General features: G+C 40.5%; 3 protein-coding genes across 4 annotated transcripts in view; 1 reads left to right on the forward strand and 2 right to left on the reverse strand.

Moving 5' to 3' along the window:
- Window positions 1-4617: 4617 nt before the first annotated feature.
- On the forward strand, window positions 4618-7369 carry LOC306786246 (B-cell receptor-associated protein 29-like). 2 transcript variants are annotated; one of them, XM_079280957.1, is made up of 8 exons: window positions 4618-4650; window positions 5081-5187; window positions 5457-5557; window positions 5662-5809; window positions 5964-6099; window positions 6376-6472; window positions 6653-6753; window positions 6885-7369. In XM_079280957.1, exons 2-8 carry the CDS (start codon window positions 5096-5098, stop codon window positions 6918-6920), a joined length of 711 nt encoding a protein of 236 aa, XP_079137083.1. In that variant the 5' UTR covers window positions 4618-4650; window positions 5081-5095; the 3' UTR covers window positions 6921-7369. The 2 variants fall into 2 exon arrangements, with proteins under 2 accessions (XP_079137083.1, XP_079137082.1); XM_079280956.1 differs by having other exon boundaries at window positions 4632-4760.
- Window positions 7370-7834: 465 nt separating this feature from the next.
- Window positions 7835-18703, reverse strand: LOC306775679 (solute carrier organic anion transporter family member 1C1-like). The gene is made up of 15 exons (XM_079266145.1): window positions 18572-18703; window positions 15999-16167; window positions 14057-14198; window positions 13184-13316; window positions 12847-12968; window positions 12349-12495; window positions 11550-11648; window positions 10854-11102; window positions 10313-10477; window positions 9814-10009; window positions 9395-9560; window positions 9008-9192; window positions 8698-8762; window positions 8362-8479; window positions 7835-8250 (listed from the first exon to the last, which is right to left on the reverse strand). Exons 2-15 carry the CDS (start codon window positions 16092-16094, stop codon window positions 8025-8027), a joined length of 2109 nt encoding a protein of 702 aa, XP_079122271.1. The 5' UTR covers window positions 16095-16167; window positions 18572-18703; the 3' UTR covers window positions 7835-8024.
- A 3548-nt stretch (window positions 18704-22251) lies between these two features.
- LOC306784376 (cGMP-inhibited 3',5'-cyclic phosphodiesterase 3A-like) overlaps window positions 22252-24165 on the reverse strand; it is a gene marked incomplete at its 5' end in the record, with an annotated part of 57897 nt that continues 55983 nt past the window's right edge. Inside the window, 2 exons of the mRNA XM_079278319.1 lie at window positions 22252-23084; window positions 23293-23551. Coding sequence (XP_079134445.1) covers window positions 22771-23084; window positions 23293-23551 — 573 coding nt within the window. The 3' untranslated portion in view covers window positions 22252-22770. The remainder of the gene's footprint in view (window positions 23085-23292; window positions 23552-24165) is intronic.

Genomic DNA, 24165 nt, shown 5'->3' on the forward strand with positions numbered 1-24165 from the left:
AAATGTAATAAATGTATATCCATTTATTCACTGATTACATTTTGTTCTACAAATGTATGAAAGCAAGTACGAGTAAAATAACGATCCCAGTCCTTCCACACAGGGAGGCATATTAGTTACGCCTCCCTTTGCCACAAATATTTGCAAGTAGACTTTGATTTCAAAATCGATCGAGGATCACAAAACATAATATCGTGATACTCAAGTGTATCTATATTTTCTTACACTCCGACTGAAATAATTAACACCGATCGCTAGAATATAAACCTATGAGACTCCTGTGTTTCTGTATTGAGGAACCCTGAGGTTGTCATTAAAATATATTTTAAATATCTAATTAAAAAGGGGGTAGAGACACGGGTACTTCATGGTAGCTTGTTGATTGGCATCAACAAAATACGGCTTCAATATTATGTTTATTGACAAAGTTTTAGGCATGCAGTGTACAGTAGACAGCTGATACTGCAGCTCTAACAAGATATGAAGTTATTCATCCTCTGTCCAAATTTTCAGTCTGCCTGCCTAAAATACCAGATTTCACCATGTTGCACAAGAAAACTGTTCTTGTTATTAAACTAAACACGAGTGTGCTGCTTCACCTTAAACCAGGTTTTACGGCACCAATTTCTGGGGAAAACTATTCGTCGTCCGACCAAATCCCTGGATGATTGTACACTCTGTGCTGAAAGATTTTAACCTCTTTGAAACTGAAGATGTCCTACCCATCATGTAATATGATTCCCACAGTTGACAGCACAACAACTCCTCCTCAGCTCCTCGTTGCTCTCTGTGAAACTCTCTTCTCTGTATGTGCATCTAGAAATAGTGTTGCTTGGAAACAGTTGATACAGAGAGAGCATAATTTACTGTGAATTAATCATGTGGCCTTATTTCATTATAAAACAAACAGTCAAGATATTATAATCCAAAGAAGAGGCATTGTTTAAACTACAAAGGTAACTGACAGCGGGTTGCTTCTGAGTCTCAAAATCACTCACATCCTGCACATCTAATGTGATTTTAATGATACAACAGGAAGAAATTGCAACATTTGCCTTTACATGTTCATGCTCTGTTCAAGTATATAGCTGTAGCTTGATGAAGCTCACTGGAGGTTTGCAAGAAGGGTTCAAAGAGATTGTTCATTGTTTTACGACTGACTGGACACATTAAGTTTGAAAAAAAAGAGAAAAGAATGATGTAAAGTGTTAAATTCTTAACATGATCCATTTTCAGTTCAAAGGGATATAACAACCAGATGAAAGGGTCTTATTGCTCTTTTAAACAAGTCCAAGTCAACGTTTCAAGTCTCCATAGTGGTTTAGAGTGACAGTATATTATCATTCCCCTTTTCTACTCTAAAATATTGATAATCCAGAAGCCTATCAGATGGAGTTCAAACTATAGAATAGATATTTCTAGAAATTCACTACCTATTAAATATATCCCAGTCATAATGACTTTACAGCTCTGCTGCATAATGAAATTAGAGTTAGCAAGATAAATGCAGAAACTTCATCAAGATAATGCAATTACAGCGTATGATCAAGTCCAATAGGCTGACGTTAGAGGCACAGCATCAACTATTGTAGTGTATGGTAATGACAGTTAAGATCTAAATAATATGTGCATGTTTGTAGCTCGTTTTACATGAAAGTTGGGCTATAAGTAACACGAATAAAACATGTGACTCTGCGTTTTCATGAACACACAATTAACAACAAACAAACACTGAAACACTGGAGGAAGTAAACGAGCAACCAACCAAAGTTACAGTTAGCCAAACAGCTAACTTTAGCTAAAACACTGACCTGTTTGAATGTGTCCTCACTGTTGATGGGCTTTAACTCGAGTGTTTTAATTTCACAATCTGTATGCGATTCGTTCTTTCACAGCGGAATGTACCACGTGCTTTCTGTTTTGTCCAGTGTTTTTATACTTCCTGAGTCCAAGGCTCTCCTCAGCTCAGGATGCAGCTCCAGAGAAAGCCCAGCAGATATCGGTGGTTGGTCTGGATCCATCTTCACACACCTGTGGCTGGCTGGTCAATTGGTAAATTCCAGCAGCATGCACGTTTAGACATGCGCCACCAACAGCCAAGGGCAGGAATTACAGTACTAGTTTTAGGCTTGCACATTGTTCATGTCATTCAACTCTAGTGGGGCCTTGTATATGTGCTGCAGGCGAAGAGAAAACCACTGACTCCTTCGAAAAGGTCCAATTGTAGGCTAGCCGCTTTACCTTGTCCAGTAAGCTTTATGTTGCACATTAATAAGGTGGTAACAATATGGCCAAGCAATACCACCTTGTCTGTTTGTGCCCCACTCCAGATGTTTGGCCTCTGGATCTTCTTCCTCCTGGAGGCTCGTCCTCACCTTTTGTCTTTCGCCATGTGTGTGAATGATGTCCTTGTCTCTCTGTGTGTGGTTTCATTGTCTCGTCTCTCGATGCGAATGGTGTGCTTGTATTTTGCCTCTCTTGCAGTATGTGTGTCCTCTTTCCAGGTCTCACCCACAAGTACCAACATGCTAGAAAATCTACAAACGTTGCAGTTGCAGAAGCAATATCTCTTGGTAAGGTCATGGACTAGATGTCCCAGGACAAGAAATAAAGAAAAGTGCACTTTGAAGGAACTCATGTGAGTACAGTTTGCATGTAAGTGACCAAAACAAGTTCTCTTTGTGTCACCTGGGGGTGTTTGCTCATTTTGGGCCCCAAAGGAAGTCCACTCTTGGCACCATTAGTGACAAATATGGAGCTCATGATAATACCCTACCCATGTAGACCTAACTCTACAATGTTGACTGAGTTGCTCACAAATGAGGACAACATAGTGGCTGAGATAGGCCAGAATAGTATCAAATTGCATGAGGTATAGGATGCCATGCCATTATAGTCGCAAAAGAGCCCGAGCCTGAAGGCAAAGCTCTCAATTTACAAGTTGATTTATGTTCCAACCTTCAGTCACAAGTTTGTGTAGTGACTGGGATGATAAGATCCAAGGATACAAGCCACTGAAATGAGAAATCCTTGGCAGGGTAGTGTGCTACTCCTCTGGGACAAGGTGAGGGATTGTGATATACATGAGAAACATTGGTCGCCTCTCTGTGGAGGCATTCTGGGCACAAGCAGCACAGTGTAGACCCCATGTTACCCACAACATACTCAATAGGGCCTATATTTCCTCAGTTGGCAGAATGCCCTTGGTTCACAAAGCAGCCAGGAGTTTGTGCATACTTCCCTGCATCAAAAGAAAAAAACCAAACAATATGAAAACAACCGTATATGTAATATTTAAGAGATCATTTATGAAGTCCATATGCATTGACTACTGTACCTGTCAAATGTAGACAGGCAATAACTAAAACGAATGGAGCTCACAGGTTACAACACTCCAGCGAGCACACGATCACCATAGCCTGACCATCTGCTTGTTGCAGGCATTTTGCTGCAATGACTCTTCAGTCTCCTGAGCTGCGACCTCAGAGATGGTGAGGAGAGGGGAGCAATCAAAGCGCATTCAGTTTCTGCTACAGTCATTTGGCCACTCTCAAAAAGCCATCACAGGGTGCAGCTGTAAACATTTTGCTCCTCAGCACTCCTGAGACATGCAGTCAAAGAGGATAGCAGCCATCAGTCTCTTTCACAGAGGAAGCCCGTGTGAATACACTCTGCAAGCTGAATACAGCGCAGAGGGGGAAAACACACAGAACAGTCATCGGAGCTGAATTCGGTGGAAAAAAAAAAAACGAAATGGAAGAAGAGTGTACTGAAGGCTGCACTCCAGAATTCCCTCAGTCTCTGTTATTGATGCGCAACATCCATGCAATTCATCTGTTCATGTGCAAGATGAGCAAGCCAATAGAGGTTTGTGTTCATTTTCAAAAGGCGCACAACAACGCCACAAAAAGAGCAATCCTTTCAAGTCTTTTTGTGATGAATACGCTTTTGTAATGAGTTTATATCTGCTATTCCAGTGACAACTATTTAGTCAGCTCGTGTGAGCCCTTTCTCCACACTGTCAGCTGTTTGTATATCTCCTTGACACACAGGGAATATTTGGATTGAATTCACTGCAATAACTGCAACAAATACAGGACTTGCTGCTTCCTGCCGCTGTGCTAAAGCTATAGTATGTCATTGGATAACCATCGCCCTCTTGTGGACATTTGTTTCGCTTCTTCTGGGCAGACAAAGCCCGGTCCGCATAACAGCATAACCAAAGAGATATAGAAAAATGAAAGTGTGCTTGTTTATTTTGGTGGTTTAGGGATAAGTATTGAACACCAAGGCTTAATTATTATTATTTTTAAAGAGACTGAGTGTCCCTCCCTCACATGACTATTTTTGTACCATGACATGAAACATGAGAAGACATCAACAAACACAGTCAGACAAAAGACAAAGTGGAGGAGAAGAAAAAAAATCATGTCAGACAAATCTTGCACTCATTCCTAACTGAAATCAAACCCTTTTGGTTAGATTGATCAGTGAAGTTGTGATCTTTAACAAATCCAAAGCGGCAGACCGATGATATCGACAGTGGAGAATTCTTCAGCTCCTTATATGCTCACCAGCAGCTGTCGTCAACATGTGTGAGCGCATGCGTGTCTGGACTTTCCCATTCTTCTGATCGCACAACTTTGTCTGGTAAGGCAGCAACTCTGTTCATTGCTTGGAACAGATTGACCTCCTCCTGCTGTTAACCAGAATAAGCCACTCATACCAATGCTGAGGAGTAGCTACGAATATATTCAGAGGTAAAAGCCTTTAAATGGGCTGTGAATGCCTGCTGCAGATTGCCTGTTTCATGTAGCAGTCTTACAGAAACATTTGTGTGCTAACTTTACAATATGAGTAGCATATAGTACAATATACTGTATCGTTTAGTATGTATTCTTCCAATGCCATTTGTTTATGGGGGAATGATTGCTGTTGTAATTTAACGTTAGTTGCTATCTAATGGAGTTATAGCACGATATGGAACGGTATTTTTTGCAGTGTTGTGCTTTGAAATATGCACTCCAGATATGTAATAAATTGTATACATGGAGCTACTGAAACCTGTATATCTCCTCAGGAAATCACAGTCACAATGACTCTCCAGTGGACTGCTGTGGCTTTCTTCCTCTATGCAGAGATAGCAGTCAACCTCATCTTGTGTATACCCTTCATATCAGCGCGGAGGTACTGCCATTTAACTCACAAACCCAAAACATGATCAAAGGTTCATTCAGCAACTCGTCCTCAGCTTCCTGTGCAGAGGCCCATTTTCTGAACCAATCATTTAAAAAAAACAAGGTCCTATGCAAGAGTCCGATTGTAAATAAGAAAAATGAAAGAGCCTCTTCACACAAAGCACCAGCAGAGTGCATGCATGTCCTTCCAGGGTAGATCTAATGTGGATTACCCACAATGTTGTTTCACCCACAATGGCCTTTTTACCTACTTTGTAGATGGCGTTCAGTTTTCAGCTGGAGAATATGGAACTGGTTATCTCCATATTGGAACAAATGCTTTTTTACCATGATCATGGTTCTCATTGTTCTCTTCCTCGGTAAGCAAGCTGCTATGGCTGACATTGACTAACACTGAGTAGTACACTGACAGCATGTTGTCAGTCCAGCTCATTCATGCTTCTGTCCCCCTGCCCACCCTCAGATGCTCTCCGTGAGGTGCAGAAGTACTCTGGTCCTGAGCCCGTGCACGATGCCACGACGAACCCAAATTTGTACGACAACGTCCACATGAAGCTGTTCAGAGCCCAGAGGAACCTCTACATATCTGGCTTCTCTCTCTTCCTCTGGCTGTTAGTGTTATTTCCTTCCACATTTATTCAATTTAAGTGTTTGGGGCCTTCGTCAAAGACAAACATTACCATTCCACACAACTGTCCACTTCACTTTCTGAGGCCCCTGTCTTCTTTTCTTCCGGTTCTCATCTCTTCCTGTCCTCCATCACAGTGTCATGCGTCGGATTGTCACCCTGCTAAACCAGGTTGCTGTCACGGGGGAGAACAGTGCAGGTCTTCAGGCACAGATGGACAATGCTGTCAAAGCAGCCAAGCTGCACCAGGACGACAACTTGATGCTCACAAAAGTAATCAGAGTCTGACGGCAGAACTCAAACTATTTTTGTCTCGTAGTCCTAAAGCCTGTTCTTTTCCTCAACTTCCCCAATGTGTAATATCTACTGCAGTTCATATTGTAGATTTAGTATAACATTACTTTGCGTTTTTGTGACTCATGTACACCTTTTAAAGTGTGTAGGCATTGTTACATACTGTATTTTCACAGAGGACTGTTTCTGTGATTTGTATTCTATATTTGCTCTGGTGTCTGCTCTTGGTAATGAAGGAGAATATGTTGTGCTCAGGCTCTCCTGGATGAGGAAAAATCCATGTCAGTAAAAAAACAGCAACTGAAGCTGGAAGCTGAGAAGCTGACAGATCAAGTGAAGGTTGCTGAGGAGGGTGAGTCATCACTTCCTTCATACAGGTTGATCTGCAGTTCAACTTTTTAACAACAAAGAAATATTCTTATAATAAAATGTTCATGAAAAGCTATAATTATGAGCAAAAAATTCAAGAAGCTAATTCTAAGGGGCATTGATGATATGAAGAGCAATTGATAGATACTGTTTGTGTGTGTAGCTGTGCGCAAGTCTCATGCTGAAGTGGAGGCCATGAGGAGGCAGGCCAAAGGTTTGGCACAAGAGTATGACAGGCTATTGACAGAACATCATCATCTCCAGGTATAGTATACACGTACACACACACACACACACACACACACACGCAAATACCAAATCACAAGCTACATATTGTATATTAACCCACCTAATACTGGAGTTTATTAGTTTTTAATCTTGTACTTGATCCACAGAATCGCCAGAGTCCTGCAGACAAAAAGGATCAGTAACCACAGCAACACAGTGACAATTGTTTTCATATTCCTCCTCTTTACTCTTTTCTCATGACAATACAACTGTGTGCCATATGCAGTGGGCCACCAGAGGCAATGGTTTGTATTATCTTTTACAAATTGTATATTCTTTTTAAGTTCAAACTAAGGCACATATTTTAATTGATGAGATGAAACAAACAGTAGGCCATGTTAATTAAGTGAGATAAGCACACTTGTCCCTTGACTTGATGTGCTGATTGTCAGCGTCTTTGTTTTAACAGATAATAATGAAATAGTGTAAATAATCTGCCTTTTAACTTTACTAAGCACCCTCGAATGATAGATCTACCTTAAAACCTCAATATGCATGATTTGACAAACAATTTAGAGTTGGCCTGGCATTTCCTGCCACTGACATTTGTGACAGTTTGGTTGGTTTGTGAACATGACAAATAAACATTTAAACCCCCAGAAAGTGTGTCTCTTATTGTCATGCTGATGAAATAAATGAAGTCACTGAAAAGCCTGATACCACAGCAACACAAACAATGGTTTAATCTGAGTGAAGGGATGCTTTTTGTTGCAGCTGTACAGGAAGTTTCCCAGTTTGCCAACGGGAAAGTCTTTCAGCTGCTGCTGTGCTGCTGAAGCTTTGATCTGCTTGTTGACCTTATTCGTTCACAGAAGACGCTAACTTTGCATTTTTGCATCAGCCAACGTAGTTCTCCTACACGTTTGGCACACAGGGGAAGTTTCAGTTGACTGAAATCTGCAACGTCACCTCTAAATGTCGACAGATTCTATACACTGCACCTTTAATATATATGTTGAATCCCAAAATGTATTTCATCAAATTTATTCATAAAAACGAAGATCAACAGAGAAAATACAGCACAATTACATTCTTGTTTTCTCCAAAAGTCTTCCAATCATGAAAAACACACATATACATTCCAGAAATAGTATATTTTGTTTTAAAAATGACTCGTCATCTCCACAAATCCCGTTCAAATATGTACTCCGAATGCTGTTAAAAGTGTCCACAGTGTGTCTTTCTCTATGTATCTGACTGAGATGCTCCACGGAGCGGAGTCAGAAGAGAAGAGCTTGTGCCGAGGCTCACAAGTGAGTCTCTCTGTCAGGATTGCAGTCCGAGGCCAGTATAAACGGCTGACAGCGTATGGAACTCTTCTCTTCTTTCCTGAGTGACTCCAACTCTGCACTCCCATTGGTCGGAGCATTTTTCTCCTCCTTCTTTATATGTCTTTTGAGTAGAGCAAAGCCTGAAATACAGAGAAGGAAGGAGATTGTCCTTAAGCCCAGAGTCAGGCCCAGGTACACTATCCTGCAAAATAAAGAAGAAAAGGCTGTACTGTTAAGGGACGAACCGGGAAAGAGTCAAGCCACAAGTGGCAAACTTATGCGCGATACATTTGTACCCTACAGATCAAATTACCTGTAAGCTGAGGTGTTGTATATTCTGCATGCTCCTCTTCCTCCACACATCTTGATTCCCCATTTGAGGCACGTTGTGTCGATAATGGCTCCAAAGTATATTGGTGCAGGTATTCCAGCTGTTCAAAATTCAAAATAACTTGTTACTTTAAACAAAGAGCACATTAAGGGTGTTATTGGTGTACTTATTGTAAAGATTATAGTGATGCTTTTTAAAAAGAAAATAGGTTTCGAAAATACTTGGTGATAAAAACGGTTCACGTAGGATCCTGAACATTTAATGATGATTTTCAAGTAAATATTTCCACACACACACACACACACACACGGTTCTCACCGAGGGTGCGAGTGGCCAACGTGTAGATTCCAAGAGCAAGGGATTTTAGCTCAGGCTTCATGCACCTATAGAGACAAGACTGAGGGGGTTAAGGAGACTCAACTCTTAAACCTTGCAACACGTTGAGAAAAACAATGATTTACAGTTGAAGGCACAAAAGCAAACTTCTGGAAATATCTCCAATGAGTAAAATGTTCTCATACGGCAGGAAGTGTCATATTTTCAAGAATGCCAACATGATGCATTGCTCCAACAACAGGCTGCATGTGTAACGAGTCTAGTGAGTCCACAAGGGGGGTTGTCGACGGACCTGACAAGCAGCATGAAGCCGGGTGTTCCCCCAAGAGAGATGATGAAGGAGCTGAGCACAGACAGAGCCAGGAAGTAAGGGAAGATTCTGTCACAGCTGTCTCTGCGTGGACACTGGCCCAGAGTGGCCGTCGAGTTGCCTTGTTGGGTGTCAGCCAGAAATACACAACTACAATTGTCAAACACCTAACAAAGAAGAGTGATAGATGAGCTGCAGCACAGCAGGAAACACTTTTTGTCTTGAGGGAAAATAGTCACGCCAATACAACTGAAATGTCATGCGCTACTCTGTTGGCAGCCGTAAGCCCAAATATTAAGCTGCATTTGTTCGTCAACAGTTAAACTGAGAAATATGGATGTGGCATGAAATCAGTGGTGGGTGTCTGACCGTATTTCTGCCGGCCCCAGTGGAGGAGGTGCATCCAGCCAAGCAGGGGGACATGTAGGTGATCCCGTTCTCTCCACACACCGGATCCCACTCCCTTCTTGAGCACAAGCAACCCGAGTTACAGTCGGAGGACAGAGACTGTTCCTGATAAGACAAGCCTTCCACTCTGCATGTGACAACATGAAGAATATGCATATATTATTGACAGCTCTCTTAAAAAATGTATCAAACATGGCATGCCACAACCACATCAATGTGCATGGAATATGAAAATAGAGACACAGAAAGTGTCTCAGCTGTACTGAATTATTGTAGAATTTCCCTAAATCCAAACCTAGCTCCTTCTTTTGAATGTTTTTTAACCGTTGTTTACCTTACACTACACACATATGAGGGAAATGCATCGAGACATCACATACCCGGTATATGAGACTGTGATGCCTGCCACCTTGGAGTTCTCACAGCCCATGACGAAGAAAATGAGCGACAGGAAGTAGCCCAGCAACGAGGTCCCAAAGGTGAATTTAGCTGCTCCCATGATACCCAGCTTGTACTTCTTCATGACGACCCCTCCAGAGAACATGCCAAGGGCCACAGCCGGGATGTTGATCATGCCTTGCCAAGCCGGAGAATATAAACAGATTTGTCAAGAAACAACAGGAATAAGCAACACCAGGCAGCAACATCGCACCCCAAAAGGGTGCGATGGTGGAGCATAAAAAAAGCATCAAAAGCTGGCTCATCAAACTCTTATGATGACCATGTAGATCATATCACTTTGCATCCTTTCATACTTTTCTTTCCATGAAGCAACACAGGCTTTGGACAAGCATGTAAATCATCTACAAGGATAAAATGACCCAACAAAAGTCATCCAAACAAGGTAAACACGATGAATTATCAAAACACTCTGCTTACCCATGAGAAAATTGGCTTTTGACGCTGACTGGCCGTAGTGTTGCTCAATGTATTTTGGTTTGTAGGTGACCATCCCGATGAGAGAGTTGAACTGAATGATGGTCACGCATAAAAAGGTGATGTAAACCGGATTTCCAAGGAGACTCTTCAATGTGGGCAGAAATTCTGTGTGGGGAAGTTTATGAAAATCACTTGAAATGTCATGTCAGAATTGGTTTTATGTTTTTCTTAATCCACAGATTACTGCCTTTATAACAAGTACATGGTCAAAATTACACCCTCAAACATGCTTAAAAGGACGAAACTTTTGATTAATTGGATTGTTCTGAGGACAATTTAAATTCATGAGAAGAAATACATTTCTTTAAAAAGTTGGGTTGTGGTAGAAATGTACGGTAAGTGGGTTAATAAAGGAAATAAAGAAAGTTGCAAAAGAAGTTTTAACATCACTAAAGATTCCCCGTGCCGCATTCAGATTACGATGCCATTACTTAACATTCAAATCTTCCAACATTACAACTTGCTGTGACTGTAATCATACCTTTGGCCATGTGATGTAAATTAGCCGGCTCCTCAGGTCTGAACTTGTGCTCCATGGTTGGGGAATCTTTGATAAACCTGGTTTGCTCTGGAGTGCAGCTGGTATCGTGTTTATCCACAGGCATGGGCAGTGATTTAGGCAGGAACCAGAAAGGAACAGCAGACGTGAGGGTGATGGTACCAGCGATCAGGTAGCCCAGCCACCATGCCCCCACCCAGCGGGCATCACCAGGGGTGATGGTCACCGTCTCTGGGACGAGAAAAGAACCATCTCAGGACAGGATGCAGATTCAATTTCTTTCATTTGCCTACCATTTACTATAAGTATGTGTACACAAAATGTAAATTGTTTTTAGGTGTATTATTTTTTACGGCAAGGCAAGGTGAATTATACAGATTCTGTTTCATATACGCTGTACATTTTTGACTGCGGTAGACATTCAAATGCCGCAGTTCAGAACCAAAGAGACGTCTCCTGACTTCAAAGTGTTTCCCAGTCAGATTCCACTGTATCACAGGACTTACTCTGACATAATTCATTTCCTCTTGCCAGGTGCATTGTGTCTTACACGGCTTCAACACCGTTGTGTACAACAGACAATTTCTAAATCCAACTCCCCACGGAGGAGTGTGAGTGCATTTCTGCAGTGTGAACAAATTATGAACAAGTTATCAGAGAGATGACAGCTTTACTCACCAATGTCCACATAACCAATGTCAACGTAGATCTTGGCGCACAGCGATCCCAGCAGGTACCCAAAGACAGGACCGATGATTGATATAGTTTGGACACATCCTAGAATATCCAACAAAGACGTGTATTTTCTTTTAACCGCATTCAACACCTCCTAGCATACAAACAAAACATAAAATGTTCGGACTCAATTCAGCAATTTTTTGACTTTTAAGATTTATTTTTATTTGGTATTTATTTATTTATTTATTTGACATTCCATTGAATAATACAGTCAATTTAAGGCTATTTGTATGCCTCCCCGCTGGCATTATGTTTTCAGGTTGTCCGCCTGGACGTCCGGCCGTATACCATTCTCGTGAACGTGACATCTCAGGAACGATGGAGGGAATTTCTTCAACAGCCACTTGGACTCAAGGATGAACAGATTAGATTTTGGACCTTAAAGGTCACTGCAACCTCACAAAACATGTTTTTGGCCATAACTCAATAATTCAGATGCTAATTATTCAGATGCTAATTATTAGTTGGCGGTGCCATACAACCATGAGGCGGTAATTCTAGTGCTTTAATAAGTATTAAACATGTTGTCACCTACTCCCAATGAATCCTTAGTACATCCTATATGCCGACTAATACATACTGAAACGCAATTCTTTCTGAGTTGCTTTAATATAAAACCCTTTTATTCAATTATACAAATTCAAAGAAAATCCATTCCTGAATGAATTACATTGATTATGAAGTAATCTTGGTACGGTGCAACGCTATAGTATATGAGTAAATTAGTAAAATGCATTACCAATATAGAGGGCAGCATTCTCTGACTGTGCGTAGTCATCAATATAGGAGATGCCCAAAGGCTGCACTGGAGTCTCTCCAATCCCACGCAGGACATTTCCCAGAAAAACATAGACCCACATTGAAACACTGGACTCTCGCTCACAGCCTACAGTTCAAAATGAAATGGGAAAAATTTGAATTTAAAATTCAAACCTTCAAAAATGTACAAAATATGAATATGTATATATATGTATTCAATATTACTACATTCTTGTTGTTCTTATTAACCGTGGTAAGAAAGCTGGTGTTGTGGTCTAACACATCACATCGAGACAACTCCAGTCAAAGTAGACTAGTTTACTGTGGTGGTCTAAATCCTGTCTTGGGATCTGGCTGGCATTGTATTGGAAACAATACACAAATAGTGTTGGTAATTCGGCAAATTGGCACATTTTGAATGAAGAAATAAGCAATGTGGTTGTTGTTTTTTGACCAAGCGCACTAATCCCACTCTTACCTCTAGAGGGCAGTATAGCAGGTCTGTCACCTGCCCTGGTGGACTCAGGTGAGCTTGCTCGACATGGAGAGAGGTTATTGGTTGAATTCACAGACCATCGAACTGATGTTTCGATCTTATAGCTGCGTACAAAATACCAATTTGACTGTTAAACAAGGGAAGGCAGAAAGCATCCGGTATCGTTAGATACTCACAATGTAAAGCACAAATACATGTATAGTTTTCAAAGTGCAAGGAATACTGTCACATTGGAGTTTACGATGCTTGAAGACAAAAATCATCATGAGCAGAGTTTGTCAGCTGCAGTGATTGCATACAGACATGACACTTTGCCTACCGGTCAATGATGAAATGAGGCATGGCGATCAAGAAGGTCCCAAAAGACATCAAGATACATCCAACTGCGATGATCTTAGGTCGGTGGAGTTTGCCACCGAAATAGCTCACAAAGGCAATGACCAACAAATTCCCTGCAAGGTTGAGATGATCAGAAAAGCAATACAATATGAGACCTACTGTTGAGGGAATTTGAATCAGTGTAGTATTCTTCAACGGCTGTATTCCATACATATTGTATGTATACGAGAAAAGGTCTGCGAAATACAAAGTATCTAAGAACATCGAACTCATTTTGTTTTTAAAGTCTGAATAAATCCTGTTCTAAATCCTAACGTATCCTGCAGAGTGGGCTCTGTGATATTTCTTTATGTGTCTGCATGTTACACACTGTATATCGATCACTGCACTCTGGCTTTTCACAAACGGTTTGTATATAATGTCCCTGTATAGTATCAACAGCCCGACAAGGTCTGTGTAGATTTTGATCAAAGTCAGTGTGAAAATTAAGATAAATCTGAGGCATACACAGACATTTTTACATGTTTTGTCCGTAGTCTGTTGTGCAACTACTAAAACCATCACAAAATATATTCAAAGCCTACAAAAGCATTATTCACTCATTAGGAGTTGATTAGGTATGCGACCACTGTGACGATTCAAAGCTCAAAGGGGAGCTTATTTAACAATACGCTTATTTAACAATACACTATTAATATACCGAACTACAACAATATAAACAAAGGACAACAGACTATAAACATTAGACATAAAGGCTCTAAATGCATCAAAATGTATCTCAATCGAAGAGCTTGAAAACTATTCAGCCAGTTAACAGAGAGACACATGGACAAAAAGGAATTGAGAAACTCACCTATTTCAAAGCTCCCATCGATGATGCCGATCAGATAACTGGGGATGTCGAATCGCCTTTCTAGTTGTGTAATTGTGCTCTTCATGTAGCTGCCAGTCAAAGCCTTGGCAAAGTAGGCAAAGGACAAAGCTGCAAGAAACATCTAGAGAGATACAGAAAGAGAAGACGTTGTGTCAAACTGTGTGGTCCGCACTTTTCCTCTACATTTTAATTTCAAAAGAACAAATCAACCTGTATTATTATTATTTGTATATTTAGTTCAGGCAGTTCAAACACTGTCGTTTGAACGCCTCAGAGCCACAGTGGAAAGGAAACACAAAAAGTAGGAGAGTCAAACTCAGGAAAGAAAAATGAATTTTGGGATTTTGTAACAAAAAAGCAGTAGCTTGCTGTCTGTTAGAGCTTTGGCCAGAGAGTGTGTTGAGGTAACACTGACAGTCAGCTAATGTAGGACATTCAGGTTTAGAAGTGTGCTTTAAGAAATTATAATAGGAATGTTTAATGATTCCTCATTAAGAAATAATAATTAGAAGCGTTTTAGAATTCATAATTAGAAGATTCATAATTATAGGTGTAATTTAGAATTTATAGTTAGAAATGTTTCTCAGTAGAATTTGTAGCAGCTTTTAGAGGTGGAGAATAATATGATAGCAAGTACTTGGGAAGTACCATCTATGCTTGTAAAACTTGTGAAGTTTTCGCCAAAAGTTGCAAATCCTTATTTTTAATATAGTATGTTTAAGAGTAGCGAAAGGAATCAAGTATGCCACATACCACATGTAATATTGGCAAAGGAGATGCTAAATAGCATAAGTAATGAGCTTCAGCCAGGCTTAACAGTATGTTAAGAGTGGCTCAAAAACCAGCATACTTATGGAAATCTCCGTCACCTGAAATCTGTCAGCGTGGCTCCTGTAAGCGGACGGCAATGCACTCAAAACTTCGTCATGTGAACTGTAACCCCATTTGTCTTTGGCCCAAAGCTCGTCCAAGCTGAGCTGAGCAAGAATCTTAATAGAATAGAATCTTAGTAAACTCTCAATGCAGTGGCTGGCTTAGCTCTAATGCCAAGCGCATAATTGCCGTTCATACCACAGAACTTAAGTGGTTATAATGCTTGTGCGGGAATTCTGAGGCACGAAGGGTCTCATTTGACGGCATTAATAATGTTGATAAAGCCTTCACTGCTTTTTGGAACAATGGATGGTGAGGTGTGTGAGGAACATCATGTCAGATCTCAGGCAACGCGTGTGTGCTACAAAGAGACAAAACCACTTTCTCCAGAATGCATGTTGTATTCAAAGCCCCTCACTTAGAGGTTCATTGTAAGATTACACGGAGGGAGAACACACATGTTTCTTGTAGTTGCACTGGTACTTCACTAAGCAGCTTTTTAATTTTTCTCCAATGTGCAAACTAATCCAATAAAGAGGTCCAATCTGACCTCTTTTACTTAAGCACACACTTAGTCTATGGAATTTCTCACTTAATACTTAAAACTTAAAACTTAATACCCAGTCCAAAGGTTAGCGAGAGCTGCATGGTCATCCACTTGGCCTCCTAACACGAAGCACCTCAACTCAAATGCTCAGTAAGTGTTCAAACACTTATTGATTTGGATCAACACACACACAATTAAGCTGCAGCTAGACATTTTAAACAACTTGCTTGAAAAAATCCCGCTGTAGCAGAAATGGCGACATGGATAGCTTTTAGATATTCACACACAGGAGGGTACATTCATCAACATGCGCACTCTGTAAATACTTCACATGATGCATGTTCTTATGAATGTTCTCTGGTATATAACGCTGAACCCAGTACACAACAAACCTTAATTCACGACGCCCATTTAGTGAAGATCTTGTGATATATTCAAGAACTGTAACAAATACGGTTTGGCAAAAGGTCAAGCCAAGGGTTTGTCAGGGGAGTACAGTACCTTCAGATTGGGGTGGCAGGAGTTCTTCCCTGCAGAGGCGGTAGGGTTGTTGGTTAGAGTCCAGCTGCCTGTAGATGTGTCGTCCATTTTCTTCATGGCTGCCTCCTACTGTGCTTTGCCTGAGCTGTGGTTTCTCTTTAGACGATTGACTGCGTCTCCTCACTCACAACTGTTTAGGAATTTAGATGAAGAAATCTGTCACGCCCATTTTTTGCTCAACAACAATGAGTAGTATAGTATATGGTAATCGTGTTCGTTTAGAACAGCACTATTATTCAAAGACATTATAAGTTCTATGTATTGGGGATAGCATTTTCCTTCGACTAAAATAAGGTGAAACTAGAATTTGCGCATTGCGGTTGTATGCCTCCGCCAACCAGTCATGATTCAGTTTACATCCATGTCTGTCCAAAATGTCATCACTTCATCGTGTCATCCAATTTGACATTTGTGTGAAAACATCATAATTATCATCCTTATTCTTGAGTTATGACCAAACACATTGACCTTTGACCCCAAAATTATAAGCAGTTCCTCATTGAGTCCGATTTTGCCAAATCTGAAGACATTCCCTCCAGACTTTCCTGAAATATCGGGTTCATGACAATGGACCGGACAGACCCAAAAACATAATGCCTCCGGCCATGGTTGTCACCAGCTTGGAGACATAGAAACATGAAGCGAGTTCCACAGGTCTAAAATTCTACTCTGACCAATAATGTGACAGCCAACAGGTTTCCGGACAAATGTCAACACATTGCAAAACATAGTGACATTTAAAGTATAAATCGGAAATACAAATTGTAAACTAATGCAATGACTGTCAGCATGAGAGAACTGATATTTGCATTCATTTTGTTCAGTCTGCTTGTGACTGAAGACATGATGGGAGAGAGAGCGGAATATAGAGTCAGAGAAAGTAGAGCAGTTGTAACACCGTTTAAAAGCCAGAATGTTTATTCAGTGACAAGAAAACTCCCAATGGACTCCTCCTCCATACACCAAACCACAGCGTAGCTTTGAACTCTGCGATAAAGAAATGTAGCTGTAGATGGTGACATAAAGGCTTTCATGCTCATCGAATAGACGTTCAGCAGAACTGTATATATACACAAGACCGTAAACAATTGTGACCTGCAGCCCACATGTGGAGACTCTGGGCCAAGTATTTCAAACACACCAGTCAAAACATTTCATCAGTTCGTTCTGAAGCTTGTATCCGACTGAGCCGTTTGCTCCAAGAGAGACTGTTAACGACCCACATTCTGTATACACAACCATTAAACTGCCTTCTCTCCAGGGCCACTATGAGAAAACATCACATATTCAAGTCCACAGGAGGGAGTTTTTTTGCGAATACAAATCCCACTCTTATAATCCTGGTGTTCAAGCTGAATAAGATGTGCACTTTTAACACTAAATATTAGAAATGTTTTTTTTGGTGTCCTATATGAATTTAAGAATACCCTTATTAATATTGTTAAATTTATTTTTGCCCTTTAAAAGGTAGCGACGTCCTTGACTACCTGTCAAGATTCTTGACAGTAGGGTAAACCCTACTAGTGTGCCGCTGTTGAGAATCAGCTGCAAGAAAGCAAATCAACATCTTTTAGGGGGCCAAACTCTTTGAAAGCGACTGACAACGACTGCAGATTATCGTCAAACAAACTATGATGTTTAATACACCAGGAAACAGGGTGTAAACCTGTGCTGGGTTCAAAGATAATCACATGATCTCTTTTGAATTATGGGCAATGGTAATACCACATGCACTCAGGTTAATTGGTCGATGCATATTGAGTAATGTGATAAGCATCTGTACATCTGTGCACTGCTGGTTAAGTGTTTGTTGATGCAGAGTTGATGCTTCACCAGCCAGGATTCCATCCAGATAAATATTATATCGCCTTTTTAATAGATTTAATATAAAAAACACAAAACTTCGACCGAAGAGAATTCTCCTGTGCCATTAAAACATTGTAGAAGAAAAGGATGCAATGTGGTCATGATGACAGTCAAACATAAAACTGATCAAATAGTATGTACATATGTCATTGATGTCGTACAGTCTGCTCATGGCTCCAGACAGATCTGATACATACACTGATATCTGAGATATATAGGGATTAAAAGCAAAAAACATAAACATAAAGTAATATGATCTAATATGGTTCACCATCATGTTTCGTCTCTTCAGTGACGTTTAAGTCACATGCTTGATATAGGCTGCGTCATGATTAATTCCCTCAATCACTTCTTTATATTGTTCTTCTATCGATACACCATTTCAACATCAGCAAGCGTAAAAGCTTTCCTGAAGTATTTGTTTCACACATTTACTGCAGGTACATTTTTATTTTGGTTTTCATGCTCAAATTTAAAATGTGCACATTAAAACAGGTGGACGAAAACGCACCTAAACTGGGGCAGTTTCGGTCGATCACCTGCCCTTACAAGTCATCTCAAATCACATCGCTGCAACTTTACTTCATTGTAGTCCTGAAAATAAACTGTGAAGTAAACAACAGGCGCATGCTTTTTTTTTTCTGTGATGAGGAAATCATGCTACTTACCCAACTCGAAGCTTCAACCTTCTCCCTTAAAGACGTCTCTCTAACTTGTTATTCTAAAATACAAGTTGAAGCGGAGGGATCCTGTTGTTTCGAAAGGCTTCACCGACAGTGATCCTCTTCTAATAAAGTCACCGACTCACCCTGCAGCCGACACGCTCCTCGGCGGCGGAGAAGACTGTTTCACTGGAGGCGACAGGCTGTATGCATACAGGCAGCAACGTGTTCACACGTGATGTGCTGAAGAGAGCTGCGAAAACTAATATCCATACATCAACCAGACTTAAGGTTCAATCAAATTTGAAAATGGAGTCATGGTCTTTGCATGAATTGGATTGTTGTTGGTTTCAACTTTTTCTTAATTCATCCCAGAGACGATCTTCATGAAAGAAAGTCAGATGAAATACGTTTTTAAAGGCCTTCAAGACCAAGTGGGTGCCAATGCATCTTTAATGCTTTGGTCTGATTCTGACCAATTCAACATTGCCAAATATTTCTGAAAAGCATTTGAATGACACTTTAAAATGATAAAAAAAATTGATAAAACTCTATATGTTCTAGACTTAAACTGTGTTCTAGCACAAAGGTGCTCTTGATGAAGCGCAACATCTAGATCTTCAAAAGAAATGATGTACCGTGTCGATTTTAACATAAAGCCATCTCTAAAGTTAAATCAACGATGGAAAATAAACACAACACAGACACGGGGATACCACAGAAATTATAGTCTTGTAATTCAATGTATTCACATTACAACATCCACATGGTTCAGTTTGTGACAACTTCTAATGATCTTCAAATATATTCACTGTATGATACATAATACCAATATAGGCACTTCCAGTAAGTCTGGCAATATTGAAGCTACAGTATAGTGTCTAAATTACAAAATGGTAAAAATAAATAATGTATATCTAAAAGAGTTTTTGTAGTTTTAAAATTTCTCTACTGTACAGCATATATGTATATATTGTACAAAATGGAGCGTCAACCTGCAAGAGAATTATTTTACTTTCACAAATACTGTGTATTTGGACATATTCTTCCTTGTGTAAGTATTAGTACATGTGATAAGTGCAAGGTACTAGTGAGAAGAAAGTAATTATTTAATCATGTGTCAACTATATAAAAATACTCATCTCATTCTGTTTTACATAATTGTAAAGCTTGTTTGTTTCCCGTGGTTACAATTATGCTTTGTGTGTGAATAAGTATATGACAATGAAATAAAACCAATTAAGACACAAAAAAGCACTGTCAAACCTGATATACTGTATCAGTTCAAAAGTATTGACTTCAGACTGATGTGACAGGGGACAAAATGCATCACTAAAACAAAAGAGAGAGACCCCCAACAAACTAACACAGTGCACAGAATGTCATCACCTTTAAAGATGAGAGACGTGTGATGCATGCTTGACTGCTGTTGCCAGTGAGGATCTCTGATCTGCACACTTGGCAGATCAAAGAGGAAGCACAAGGAAAAATATGCTGTAGGACCTTCTGTGAATAACAATTTCATCTGAGCATCTGAGAAGAATTGAAGAACGACTTCCTGCATCACTTTACCCTTCATTATTTCATCACCTCTACTCGTGAGTAAGCCTCTACTCAACAGTAAACGCTGGCCAAATAAAGTCACATTAGAGAGGCCAATGGAAGAAATCAAACAAACGCACATTATCTTGCTCTCTCACACACACACACACACACACACACACACACACAGAGTTTAAGTTGATGTAATTCTATATATTAATAATTCTGGACCACTTTAGCGAAGAAGTTTGTGTTGTATTGAATTGCTTGCCGATATTACATTGGTTTGATCGCATCAGGATTTTAAAAATGCTGAATAAAATGTGTTTATTGTATATGTGATGATGATTATATAGCTCATTCGGGATGAATTACAGGCAACATAGAGAAAACAGGAGGGATTTTGTATATAAAATACAATGAGTGAGGCAATGCATTCAGTGGCTGCCTCTAGTTTGATCTGATTTGCTGTCTGATGCCTTTCTGTGGGTCAACCAATTATATTCAACTTGCTTGGCCTAAAAGCTGCAGTTCCTGAGTTCGTCCTCTTCCCCTTTCCACTGTAGCAGAGAGGCGCGTCAGGGCAGCAGTTAACAGGCCGTTACGGATGTAGTCACCACAGCTGGGAACATTGGGTGATATGAGAGCATATCAATGCAGGACACAAGGGCCTGAAGCTCTACAGCCATTGCAAGTTACATCACAGGAAAGCTCTGTCATAGCCTGTCTACAGGTTGACTTGTGTTCTGTGCAGCCTTTTATAGATCAGTGTAAAGAAATGAGAGTGTGGAGGAGAGATGTGGTACAGTCTGAGATGAGATACCAGCGCACAAGAGATTCAAATGTGCATGTAGGTCATCGGAACATATTGCCTCACTGCACTCGTGTGTGACTCGGTGTAGAGCACTTCACTTGTTCAACTCAAGATCTAGTTATGGTCTCTCAAACACTTTTTCTATGTGAATGTGAAGTATTGAAGCAAAGTGGGATATTCTTCAGTGGCATTTTGCATGAATGAATTCACAAGGACTAAGTATAAGAAAAGGAACATTGGGAGGAATTCCAAATGACAAACTTGATGTTTCAAAGAGTAAAAGTTAAATAAGACATACTGCATGCCATCACTGTCGTCTTGGCCATTACTAAAAATCAAACTTTTACTGCAATGTATATCCATTACATTAATACATTAAGAGCAATATTTTCTACTTTCGATGCAAAGATGTTATAATCGTCAAAGGGGTTGTGGCATAAAGGCTCTTGGCCTTTTATGAACATATTGAAAACTAGCTTAGTATCCCTGCACATTTGTAACTGTAACTGTAACTTACTGTCCTCACAGGTGATACAGATGTTTACTTTGAATTTCAACAGTTGAGTTTTTCCTGAGGGTTAAAGGTCAGCATCATTTGCAGGTTTTTACATAATGAGAACCAGTAAATAAAGACGATAATACAGCACACTGAATCCAAATACATAGTCAGAGAGTCAAAAATTGCAAAACACAAACAAATAAAAAGACAAAGAAGTTGTAGGACAGTGTATTAGTTCGTCTACCTATGGCCATCTTCAAAGAACTTTGTATGATTTTCCATCTCATTTATTTGAGTGACTTTTGTTGAATATATTTAGTTCGTTCTTTGTGTTTTAAGAATGCAGTTGTTTGTCCCTTAACACTTTGGTGGTATTACTGTATGTTCTGTGTACTGTATTCCCTTTATGGTTTTGTATTCAGTACAGATTCATTTCCAACTTCCCTTTGTCTCCTCGTCAGAGCAGAACTCTGCACTACATTAGAAACAGTGAACCCTGTAATGACCGCTATATTCACCTTGGGGCTGGAGACCAGAGGTGGCCCGGATAAATCTGCTCAATCTATCGATGTTCTCTGCAGAAGGACTGTGCATTTGAGCGCACTAATTTAAACATGCAGACACACACGCACACAAATACAGGAGTGTAAGGAGCCTTGAGTCTCCAACCATGAAGTCATATGTCTACACCAAATCGTATGAAGTACTTCATTTGGCAACAAATGTAAGACAAAAAAGTGCTATCATTTGAGTTCATATGCTAAATCCTACGGGTGAGTGATTCATTTTGGCTGAAGTTGGAAGGAATAAATGATACGCCAATGTTCCTCATTTGATTGACTCCCTTTATAATCCATATATAGAAAAAGAAAACATATTATGGCCCATGTGAGACCTCAAAAACTCTTGCTAAAATTGAAACACAAGTACAAGTAACTGTGATGTCTATATATATAATTGCATTCAGAAAATAATTATGTATAAATTGGCAGCAAATTTCTGCAGTCCTGTGTTACCACATTGGGTTGAGGTCTGTGCGAGCAGTTTTCCTCTTCTCTCGACAGTAGCAAAAGAGTCTGTATCCCAAAGTACACAAATAATCCTGTATTGCAAAATGGAAAGCTCCTTTAACTGTTTGGTGAAACCAGATATTCAGATCAAATGTGTAAAGCACAAATTTTCCCACCCTGTTTTCTTTTTTTCTGTATAGGCACACATTTCCCAAACATCTACAGTGTTGTGTCAAAGTGAAGTGCTGGCAAAGACAGGAGTCAGTTGATAGGATAAGAAAACAAGAAATACTTCTTCATGTCCTTGCCCTGACTGGCGCCATATTTCCAATAGGCTGTTTCACTGTGGGTCCCCCTCCGCTAGTTCCACTGGAGGTTTAGAGTCCTCCTGCGGAGAAACGGGCCACTCTGGCTCCTCCACCCCCTCCTCTGGATCCTCTCCGTCTACGAGCTCCTCTCTGCTGCCTGGCTCCTCCTCCTCCTCGTGAATAGCCAGGATTGGCTCGGCTACATTGTTTAAATGGACAGATTCTGCTCCTTGGCCCTGTTTCTGGGCCTCGTCCGCGATCACCTTCTTCCACATCTCGTGGTTCTCCAGCAGGTGGTGGGTGATCTGGCAGAAGACTTTCCTTCTGTTCTTGGATGTTCCTTTCTCTGGAAAAGAAATGTTAGCTCAACCAGTGTCACTCACCACTCTTCTCTGTTTCTGTATTTCATATAATTATTAAAACGAATGAAATCCCTTTAAAGAGAGTACGTGGCTATAACAAGCAATTTCATGCAAAAGTTCACATATCTCTGATCACTTCCTCTTTATGCTTGTGCGACTGCTTCAGGTTTATCGTTTTAGACAAGTTCTTACGTGATGCTTCTGAGCTGGTGGACGTGTCTTCCTCTGCCGTGTCCTCATCGTCCTCCTCCTCATTCTCGGTGATCTCTGGCTCCTCTGCCTCCGGGTTGGGCTCCACCCATCGTCCAGGAATGAGGCTGGCTGAGTCGTAGGAGTTGCACAGCGGTCCCACAATGTGTGTGATGAATGATTCCTGGAGTTTGGCTAACTGTGGTGCCGCTCGGTCCATGAAGGGGCTGATCGTGAGGCCCTGGCTGGACTCCTCATCGCCCTACATGAAGCATGGCCCACATTAGTTCATGAATGTCAAGACATGGCACGATTCACCTTCCAACATACAAAAGAACTGAGTCATTCAGGCCGAAATGCATACGTGGGAAAGATGGCAAGCCAATGTCTGTCGAATTATTTGTTTCACTACAAGATTAAGAATGCAGATCTGCAAATTGTTGGAATTTCTTGACAGGTGAGCGTACATAAAAGAAGAGGAGGCGGCGCTCTGAGATCCAGCTGCCACCATTACTACGTCCTAAACAGCTGGGTAGATTTCAGAGGCATTGCAAGGTAAGCTATCTCATGTCTATGAGATATGTTTAAGAAACAGTGTGATGAATAATGGTGGTCAGCTGTATTCGCACAGAGCTATCCACATAAATACAAGACTGCTCATATTTGGGAGTAGGACTATATGTGTAGTGTAAGGCGCTGTAAGCCCAGAGATGCATCCAGCATTGCGTTTCAGATTCAAGACACCCAGATCCTAGTTCACACAACAGAATCAATTTCAGCGATTCTGTCAGCATGGCGGACAAATCTTATCCTCAAGGCTCTGTCGACATGTTTTCTTGTGCTCCATAACAACGTGTATGTGTTTGATGGTGTGTA

This window comes from Melanostigma gelatinosum (assembly GCF_949748355.1).
Source record: "Melanostigma gelatinosum genome assembly, chromosome: 1".
NCBI classification, from domain to species: Eukaryota; Metazoa; Chordata; class Actinopteri; order Perciformes; family Zoarcidae; genus Melanostigma; species Melanostigma gelatinosum.